Source organism: Anomalospiza imberbis, chromosome 5 (genome assembly GCF_031753505.1).
Source record: "Anomalospiza imberbis isolate Cuckoo-Finch-1a 21T00152 chromosome 5, ASM3175350v1, whole genome shotgun sequence".
Taxonomy (NCBI): Eukaryota; Metazoa; Chordata; class Aves; order Passeriformes; family Viduidae; genus Anomalospiza; species Anomalospiza imberbis.
In genome coordinates this window covers 69,519,884-69,530,512 of record NC_089685.1, presented here as the reverse complement: position 1 = coordinate 69,530,512, position 10,629 = coordinate 69,519,884, and the positions used below count along the sequence as shown (strand labels likewise).

At 45.5% G+C, this 10,629-nt stretch overlaps 1 protein-coding gene across 2 annotated transcripts; it reads left to right on the top strand.

Moving 5' to 3' along the window:
- The first annotated feature begins 1,250 nt into the window (after positions 1–1,250).
- LOC137474860 (aldo-keto reductase family 1 member B1-like) lies at positions 1,251–9,076 on the top strand. Of its 2 annotated transcripts, XM_068191858.1 has the most exons (10): positions 1,251–1,369; positions 2,559–2,726; positions 3,055–3,171; positions 4,804–4,881; positions 5,449–5,571; positions 6,665–6,771; positions 6,896–6,977; positions 7,448–7,531; positions 8,278–8,360; positions 8,643–9,076. In XM_068191858.1, the coding sequence occupies exons 1-10, from the start codon at positions 1,304–1,306 to the stop codon at positions 8,683–8,685; spliced, it is 951 nt and encodes a 316-aa protein (XP_068047959.1). In that variant the 5' UTR covers positions 1,251–1,303; the 3' UTR covers positions 8,686–9,076. The 2 variants fall into 2 exon arrangements, with proteins under 2 accessions (XP_068047959.1, XP_068047960.1); XM_068191859.1 differs by lacking the exons at positions 1,251–1,369; positions 2,559–2,726; positions 3,055–3,171 and adding an exon at positions 3,564–3,624.
- Positions 9,077–10,629: the final 1,553 nt, after the last annotated feature.

Below are 10,629 nucleotides of genomic sequence, written 5' to 3'. Positions count from 1 at the left end.
ACTTTTTTACTATAAATGAACACAGCACCTCTGTCAAAAGCTTTAGAAGAAGAAATGGGTAAATGATCCATATTTTTAAATACTTCCCTTTCTCCTACAGGTCTCCAAAACACTTGAGGAATTTGATGTCGAAAAGCAACCAAGTTCCCTATTAGAAAAATGATACCCCAATATTAGAGTTATACAGTCTGGAGTAAAACAGTTGAAAAGTGATGAACATGTAACCTGAGGTTTTCCTTTTTATTTGGTTTTTCAAGTTATATATACAAAAATAAGAAGTAGCTGAATATTTTGGGTGAGAAATTTTGTTCAAGAACATTCTGGTTATTGAATTGATAAGTCACCAAAATTACAAGAAAATATTTCCTAATTCTAATTTCACTTACCGCTTTACACCGTTTTTCTAGTAGAAATATATACAGAGGACAAAAATAATCTTGAAAGAACCAACATTTCCACTTTTTCTTCCTTCTGTTTAGCAGGAAATACATTGCAAATATGAGCAATGGACAGCATGTACACACCCTTGTTAGCTCTGTGTCAACACGTTACTTTTCACTTCAGCATGTATGAGAAACTCACCTTCACATCCCAAACTGGTTTTGCTCACTTTTAAGGTTTGGAGATGTAATTCCAGGTAGATTCTGCTAACATTCTGAATCCAATTGTTTTCTTATAGCATTACTAGGATAGTGTTTTAATATAGGTCTTGGTGGACACAAATAATTTATCTATGTGGATTTGGAGGATCTTTTGCTCAAAACCACTTTAAACTATGCAGCTTCTAGATTGCAGAACAACAAATAATGTCATAAAATGTTAAAATTTAAGGTCTTCTTTCTCAGAATGACATAGCTTGTTTAGTGCCTCCACTTTTTCTTCAGCAAAAAACAGATTTGCAGTCTTTCTAAACTGTGTCCTAACCTGTGCCTGGTTAACTCAGAGCTACTTTTGTTGAAATGTTTGAATGAGATTCTCAATTGCTGATGTACAGCAGCGCATAGTTCTGTTCTTGGGCCCTGAGGGACATCTGTCACGTAGAAAACACAGAACTCCTTCCACACAACCAGTGAGTACAAAGTGCCACCAAGTGGTAAACTTGATCTTGCTTCGAGTGCACCGTGTACACTTCCCATTTTATTGGTCACTTATTTGTGGTGGGTGTGGTAGGAAAACCGTTCCCCCGGGCTGCGGGGCCGTGGCTGTCCCGGGCGGGCGGGGCCCGGGACGGGGCGGGCACGGCGCTGCCGCCGTTCCAGGGCCCGGCGGGCGGCACCAGCGGGCGGCATTCCCGGCTGGAGCCATGGCCACCTGCGTGCAGCTCTGCACCGGGGCCAGCATGCCGCTCCTGGGGCTGGGCACGTGGAAGGTAACGGGGGCAGAGGGGCGGAGTGCGCGCCCGGTGCCATCTCCTCCGGAGGGGTCCGGAGCGCTCGGGGGTGGGCAGGGAGCGGGGACAGCTCGGCTCGGTGACGCGTCCCCGCCTCCGTCCCCGCCATCCCGCCCGGGATGCTGCCGGGGATGCCCTGTCCCTCCGGTGGTTTCCGCAGGCACAGCCCCGGCGCTGCTTTTGAAGCCGCTGTCCCTGTCGTGCCCTCCGTCCCTGCCGTGCCCCCCTTGCCGCGGGGGAGAGGCGACGCTGGCGTGTCCCCAGCCGGGGAGAGGCGGCGGCTCCGTCCCTGCCGTACCCGCCAGGGATGCGCGGATCCCACCCATCCCCTGCTATCCCGACCAGGCTCCCGCGGCTCCCTGGGCCCCTCTCCCTGCCCCTTCCCGTGCCACTGCACTGGAGCATTTCCGTGCTGCTTCCGTGCTGTGTAATCTGGGCGAGGTCCCCGGGAATCATCCAGTAACAAGGTATGGCTTTAGAAGACCATTCATGCGTTTCGAGCAAGTTCTGACAAAGACGTTTTCACTGTTGTTACGATGACTACAAAACCACTGATCTATACAAAGCCTAGAGACAAACATTGCTGGATTTGTGTGAACTAGATATGCCAACATTTCCTTGTGCACAGCTCTTACATGCCCTTGCAGGGTAAAGAAACACAGAATTGCACTCCTCTGTCTCTGAAGGCAGCAGCTGACATGAAGTTCCAATTACAGGATGGGTGGGATGTACCCCAGGACAAGCTGGGCTATTGCACAGTGGATGACTAAGGTGTAGACCATTGCCCTCACCATAGAACTAAAATTCTCCCAGCTGGGCCATTTGACTGTTTCTCTTCTTAGACACAGCACTGGGAAGCGATGAGTTTTGAGCAAGAGCAGTGCTGCAGAGCTCCCTGGCACCAAACTTGGTTCCCCCTGGTCCATCTCGGGCAGTGCAGGGGGCTCTGCTCTACCTGGCTGTTGGCTGAGCCTGCTTGGGACTGGGCTTATGGATAAAGGGCTGGAGGCTGGCTTGAAACCCAGCAGCCTGCATTTTTAAGAGAGCTTTAAGAACATGGCATGGAAAAACTCTACTTAAAACCCCGCTGTATGTGTTTCTTTAGTTGCTAGGTAACTAAGAAATGGCCTGTATGCTTTGATTTGGGATCTTAACCTTCCTTTTCCAGTCTGAAGCTGGGCAAGTAAAAGCTGCGGTGACGGCTGCCATCGATGCCGGGTACCGCCACTTCGACTGTGCCTACGTGTACCAGAATGAGAGTGAGATTGGGGAAGGGATCCAGCAGAAAATCAAGGAAGGCGTTGTGAAAAGAGAGGACCTCTTCGTTGTCAGCAAGGTAAGGTGACCTAGGATCCAGGGGGAAGCTTTGTGACAACATATGCATAGAGGAAAATTCAGAGTAGTGGGGAAAGGCTGTGTGCTATAGTGTGGAGTAATTAGGAGAATAGTTCAGGCCCATACTTGTTCAATCTTTTTTTTTTTTTGTCACTGTATTTTGTAGAGTATTATTTAAGATGTGTTCCACATTCTCCATTTTCATGGTACTGTTCAAAATAGGTGTTAAGCAGAAATGGTCCCAGAAAGTGTGCTGGCTTTTTTTTCCTTCTTCAGGAAAAAACTTTAACCCAGGAGGTCACAATCTACCTTGTTTTTTTTTCCTCTAGCTGTGGTCCACTTTTCATGAGAAGCCTCTGGTGAAGGGAGCCTGCCAGAAGACTCTTGCTGACCTGAAATTGGATTACCTGGATCTGTACCTCATGCACTGGCCTCTGGGGTTCAAGGTACAGTAGCAGCAGGGCCCTTGGTTTTCTCTCCTGGGAGAGCTCCTCAGCAGTGCCAGGAGCACTTGCTGCTCCAGAAAGAGCCCGTGCCTGCTGTGCCAGCACTGCTCTGCTGTGCCCCTGATCTCTGTCCGAGAGCTCCGCCTGCACAGCGTCCTCTGCCCTCCTGATAACGGAGAGGCAGACCCAGCAACAAGGTCAGCACTCCCAGCTGCAAGATTGACTCATGCTGCTTTACTTTAGGCTAAATCATCCTTTCCTGCTTTGAGGGAAGGAAGGATGTGCTTTGCTGCCTGACAGAAATTCTTCTGCGTGTTACAGAATCACAGAACAAGAGAATGTTTCTGTCTTCCATTTCTTTCTTTAATCACTGAGTCCTTAATACAGTACAGATTGAGCTGGCCTTTGCTCTAGGAGCCTTAAAGTTGTTCCACAGGCCTTGGATTTCAAAAGGTGAGATTTTCTGACATCCATGTCAGAAGTACATGAAATACATCTCATCCTTCATGTACTTCAAAGGATCTGATGTCTCGGTCTGTGTCTAGTCTTGGCTTTTTCTTTCTGCTGCAGATAGGTTAAGACCTCCATCCTATCTGTTGCTTTTGAGCTTGTCAACTGTCACACTTGCAAAGCTGTCATGGTTAGTTGTATATGAACAAAGAGCTTGAGTAAAAGTGTCATGGCATAATACTCTGACAGCTGCGCACTGGATGTGGAGCAATGTGGAGATGTGGGGTTCTATTTCTGAGTTTGTTCATCTGGGGTGTTCTGATTTGCCACCAACTTAAGCTGAGGCTCCCCTCACAGGACACCTGTGTGTTTACATAATGTGGCATTCACATTCTCTGGACAGAGAGACATAATTCTGTCTCTCAGGAGAAGCACAGAGAGAAGAAGATAAAACAATCTTTATCTCTGCTCCTTTGTTTTCCCCATGTGGAATTCGGTATGGAGATTGTTTACCTGAAGTGATGGCTGGATTGGATTCTAGTAAAGGTTGTTTGGGTTCAATGACCAATGGGATCCAGCTGTGTTGGACTCTCAGCAGGCAGTCACGAGTTGTTAGTGAGTTGATAGCTAGGTAATTAAGAAGTAACTATGTAGAATAGGATAGTCTCTCTTTAAATAGCATATTAATGTAATATAGTATAGTTTTAATAAAGCTACTCTGCAGCCTTCTGATCTGGAGCCAGACATCATCATTTCTTCCCTGTCAGTGCTGCCTTTTTTTACTATAACATAATACCTTCCTCAGTAGATGTGGCTTGGCTTACACCTGACTTAAATGTTCCTGGGACCTTAACAGATCCTTCAAAAAAACCTACCCCAGTTCTGTCCTAAAGGATTAGTAGAGGACTACAGGAAGCTTGTTTGTATCACAATAAACAAGTCAAGTGTTTTAGTGAGTCACCACTTTGCTTGGTCTAGGAGATACACCTGACATTCCTAGTAGGAATGATTCTGCATCATTCCTACTAGGAATGATTGCTGGTAAAATTGCCAGGACCAATGTAGACAAATATTAATATTTTCTGTACTACCAGAACTAGTACCAAGCCATCACGGTCTTCAGTTGTCTTGGTATTAATTGGCCAATAAAAAGAGTGTTTAATTTTTTTTTTAAACTGACAGGCAGGAGAAGAGCTGTTTCCTGCAGATGACAAAAGCATGGCTATACCCAGCAACACAGATTTTCTAGATACGTGGGAGGTAAGTTCAGCCAGGGTGGGAAATCATGTTTTCTATTACTTGGCAGTCTTTTCCATGCTTTCATTGCCTTCAGCAGTCACAAGGTTCTTATGCATTTATTGCACCATATACAATGTAGCCTCTTCAAAACAAACATGCTCAATCAAGTTCATAATCTTTAGTGAAGCTGCAAGCCAGACTGCTTGACTATAACAGAACTGTCCTCACCACTATTCTTGAATTGCTCAAGTACACTCTGCTGAAATAAATTAGGTTGTGATCATACCCACAGCCTGCACTAGAGCCCTCTGGTGCTGGCTCAAGAGCACATCACTGATTTTCCTTATTTGCCATGTGAATTTATCTGAGAGTGAACTTCTGCCATGTCAAGAAAGGAGCCCTTGGGTTTGGGTGAGATGGAAGGCATGGCACAAATACACCAGAGGTCACTCTCCCCCAAGAGACAATCTTTGCAGCTCCAAACAGTTGTCTTTCCTCGCCCATGAAAGGAAATGAAGCCACACAAGGAATAATTCCTTCAGGGCCTGTCTCGTACACTGGTGCTGACTGTGCTCCTCTTTGTGCCAGGCCATGGAGGAGCTGGTGGATGCTGGCCTGGTAAAAGCCATTGGTGTCTCCAACTTCAACCATGAGCAGATTGAAAGAATCTTGAACAAGCCAGGACTGAAGCACAAGCCTGCAAATGTCCAGGTGAGCTGCAAAGTGACTGCAGGTTTTGTGGGATTATGAAGATGCAATTACAGTTGCATGAGGAGGTGGAAAAAGCGAGAACAAAGCAGACACGGCAGAATTACGCCCTGTGATTACTTCTGAGTACACATAAAGATGCTGTAGATCTGTGTTCTGATAGGGAATGTAGTTGTGGTACACAAATTACAACAAGAACTTCTTAAAATACTTGTTCTGTTATTAGTAATGGCATCAAGCTGTTAAGATAATTGTTCATGCAACATGTGTTTTTTCTCATGCAGGAATCCACAATTTAGTCACCCAGTTGGAAAGGGAGGTCAGTTTTAACTTCTACACAGAAGCAGCATTTACTGACACACTAGTGACTTCCTGGTATCTACCCTGATTTATGTAAAATAAAAAATAAAGTGGTTTTATACACATATATATGTATATAAAAAAATCACCTTGTCTTTGTCTGCAGACAGCAGCCACTGCCTCTTTGTATGCAGGTGCTGCAGAAGTTTATCCCTTCAAGGGGTCTTGGACAGACTCAGACATCTCTTACAGTTCTGAATTCAGTACTTCTTGCATATACACTGAGAGTACTGAGTTCCCCCAGTCTCCAGAGCCTGCCAGTCCTTCCTCTGCATGTAGTTACCAAAACAAGAGATGCCAAAAGGAAAAAAAAAAAAAAGCATCTTTCTCATGTGCTATAGGTTAGGAAAAGGGGGCACCAATTCCAGAGAAAGGGACCTTTTATGTCTAGACTGGGGGGGAGAACAGAGCAGATGCAGCATGTTTCTCTCATCCCACTCCACATTATTGCTGAATATACGAGGCACTGGGGTTTTCAATATCTCCTAAGCTACTGCTTAGAAATCTGAGAAGGACCTCAGAACATGCCAAAGAACCCAGAAGTGAGCCTTATGAAGTGCTCCTTCCCCAGAGCAAAGACCCAGAGGTACAAGAAATCTCACAGTAGAACACTATGGATGATAATACCTTGCAAAGACTGGCCCATGAGGACAAACAGCAGCCTTTAAGTGCACGAGGAGATAATCCCTGCAGTGAGTTACAGCTGGATTCTATCTCTCCACTCTTCTGCTGGCAGATTGAATGCAATCCATACCTTACCCAGGAGAAGCTGGTGAACTACTGCCAATCCAAAGGGATTGCTGTGACGGCATACAGCCCCCTTGGCTCTCCTGACAGACCATGGTAAGATTGCTTTGCAATTTGTGAGGGAGCTGGCATGGATAATGCGTGGAGCACTGAGACAGTAAGTGAACTATTAGCCATTGATCTCAAAACAGACTTCTGGTGTTATCTCTCCACTGTGTAGGGCTAAGCCAGAGGATCCTTCCCTTCTGGATGACCCCAAGATCAAGGAAATTGCAGCCAAACACAACAAATCCACAGCCCAGGTACATGGATGCCAGACTGTGGGTACCCCTTCCTGTAACACAGGACAGCTAATGACAATGTAGAGGTCAGGCTGGCTCTTTGTTCCCTGTCACCTGTGGTGAGAAGCAGCAGTGCAGGGTCTGTTTTCTGTGTGGCCTGCAATGCACACTCTCAAGTGTGCTCTGACTGTCAACATGAAACATTTTCTTGACCTGTGTTCATGCTGGAATGTTTTGGTCTTCATCTCAAGTCCTCTTGCAGAGAATGAAATCTTGATAGAAGCCTGAGAGAGCAGGATGGCTTGACTGGCCCAAAACTGAATGGGAAAGGAGGCCTTTCATGTGAGGCTCCACCACTTCCCTCTCTGCTTTTCAGGCAGGGCAACCAGGGCTGCAGGGACAGGAATGACTGGGGACAGGGATAACAGCTGTTGGAACAGGCTCTGCTTCCTCCAGAGCAAGAGGAATGATCCAGTTGTCTGTCCTTGCAGGTTCTCCTTCGCTTCCAGATACAGAGAAACGTGATTGTGATTCCCAAATCTGTCACCCCACAGCGTATTGCAGAGAACTTCAAGGTGAGGGATCAGGAGTGAGCTGGGAGCTGTCCCTCAGGGATGGTTTGGCTTCTCCCTGCACAGCTAGGGAGACGATCCTTTATCATTCTTCCCTGCTCAGGCAAGAACACCAGGCTTTTTGTCTGTTTACACACTCTATTAAGGGCTAAACTTAAGGTTACAGTTGGAGAGCAGGAATGAACCAAGCCTTTTTTTAGTATGCTGGTAATTCTAGCAGTCACTTTACATGGTGTCTTGTATTCTGCAGATTGAAGATGAATTGCCACATGTTTTTTCCCTGGCACTGGAGTGCAGCAGCACACCACAAAAGGCTTATGTAGAGCAAGCAGCGTTAAGAAAACAGTTGTGGTGTTCACAAACCACGCTGCTCTATTTTTAATTCAGTGGTCTTTGACTGCAGCTGGTCATTGGGATTTCAAAAAGCCTAGATAGACTAAGTGAAATGTGGAAATCTTCTAGTTGTGTCTTTGGAATAGGACAGAAAGATGCATCTCTCACAAGTGGCAGATGCAAGAGCCTGCCAAGTGTCCTGCAACAGCTGGCATGTGTAATTGCAACTTTGGATGAATTTTTCTATTCTTTCTGCCAATGCATTCTTGGTGATACAGAGAGATGCCTTTTTCATGAAGCAGTCATGTCTTCTAACCAGCTACCCTCCCTTGCAGACTTCCTCTTTAATTTTGTGGATTTTGCTTACAGCCTCTGGTTTGTTCAAAGAGGTGATTCCCAGCTGTTTCTCTTTTCAGGTGTTTGAGTTCAAATTGACTAAAGAGGAGATGGCAACTATTTTCAGCTTTAACAGAAACTGGAGAGTCTATACAATGAGCATGTAAGTGGTAGCATTCAGTATTTTTCTCCAAACCCATAAGTTAAGAATACTATATGCACAGAGGTTTTACATCTAAATACAGCCTAGAATGCCAAGAAGCCTGAATGATGAAGTAATTGGGATGTTCCAAGTGTAAAAAAAAAAAAGACATACTATAGAGGAAAACAAATCTGGACTGAACCCATGCTTCAATTACAGAGTTCAGATCCCACATTAGTGGCTTCTTTAAGCAAAACTGGAAAGGAAAATTATGACTAAAACAAAGTCTTCTATTCCCTGCAGGGGCAAAACTCACAAGGACTACCCATTCAATGCAGAATACTGAAGATGCTCATATCCTGCCCTCCTTCAGAGCTTGGTCTGATATTCTTCCTGTCGATCTGAATTTCTTATTGCATTTCTCCTCCTGCAGCCAGTGAAGTCACAGCATATGTATTCAGTGATCATCTTTTGTTTATTCTTTCTGAAAGAAACAGTAAAGTTGCTCCAAAATAATAAAATGGGGGCTGTAATAATTTTCTGTCAAAATGTGAATTGAGTAATCCACATTTAGCGAGCGAGAGACTTTGAACTACACATTCCCATTTTTAATTTCTCTTGCTTCAACACAACAGGCTGAGGATAGATGGTGGCAGTTATGGGAGAAAAAAATCTGAGAAATGTGAACTAAAGGCCAGCAGTTTTATCACTCCAGAAGTAACTGAGAAAGGAGTTTTTCCTACTTAGGAAAAAACTTTTCCTTAGGGGGAAAAAAAAACAAAAACAAAAACAAAAAAAAAAAACACCAACCAACTCCATAAGCAGAAAATACACAGGTGCATGGTCAGCACTATTTTCAGCCAGGTTTCCTCCTGAGTGTGTGGATTTTCCCTGGAACAGGACACATTCCCCTTTCCCTGCGGGCAGCAGAGGGCGGCCATCCCTCAGCCACCTACGTTCCCCTCCCTGCCAGTGCAGGGACATCCCTGATGTCACACAGCCCGGGGGTCTGGCTGCTGGAGCTCAGCCCCCGAAGTGCCAGCATCCCCTCTGGCCCTGTCAGCCTCGGGGCCAAATTCTCCAATGCCCCTCTAGCTCCATCCACCTCCCTCTTCAGCCCAGCCACCCATCTGCCACTGCCCTTGGCCCCACAGCCCCAGGTGACATCAGGAGGTATTTGCTTTTGGGGCTGTGTCACCTTTCCGCTCCCAACACCTGGGCAGGTGGCCAAACACAATCATGAAGTTGCACACTGGGTTTCAAGGCAAAAGATCAAAACCTTTGCTGAAGAAAACGAGCACCTCATGGACTTCTTTCCAAAATTTCCACTTTCAATTTGTGAAAACATAATCCAAGAACATTTGCTTTGCAGCTTCCTAAAACGAAGCATCCCATAAAACCTTCTGTAATGCCCAGGCTGAGGCAAGACTTTGCTGAGATCAAATACTCATTTTTATTGGACAATAAAGGTACAATGTTACTATGATGCACAAGTTTGGAGCACTGTCTTTTTAGAGAATACCTACTCCAACACGGGTTACCCAGTGTTTTCCTTGTTCCTCCCTCAGTGGTTTCCTTGTTCAAGCATAACTCATCCACCAGCTGCAGTCCCCTTGGAATTAAGTCCTTTCCGCATGCATCTCCTTCAAAAAGTGCACCTGTGTCTCCAGAAGTATTCCTGAGTCACAGTACTGTGAGCTTAAATGCTGGCATGGGACAGGGTGTTTATATCTGTTTAGGTGGTCTCCACACAGGTTATCACTGCCATCCCTTGATACCATCTGCAGTTTATGTTCTTTGCATTCCACCCTGCACTTTATTGAAAGGTATGTTAAGAATTGTTTCAGCCTTATTCAAACTCCATCTTTAACATAATCATCATCTTACTGCATATTCATTAAAAACTACACCCCTTACCCCTGCAGACCAGTGTAGTTAACACCTCACCAGTGCAAACATAAGACACATATCCCAAATCCACCCCTTCTCCCACAGACAAAATTATCAGGGTCAACACTGCAACAGTCAACATATTTTCCAACCACTTCTAAAATGCTTTCCAAGCTGAACTCCCAGCACTATCCTTGGTCATGCCACTACTCTGCCCATCTTCTGGCATGCACCATCCAGAACAAGGCGTGTAAGTTAGTTACTCCTTGATATCCCAAGAGCTTATCAAGTGGTACCACTAGTAACCATGCTCAGACCTTGCAGCTTTCAGGCAACAGCATCAGTGATCACCACATTTCAGGGTCCCTTCCCCCTTTCCTGTAAATACAACCCAGCAGTC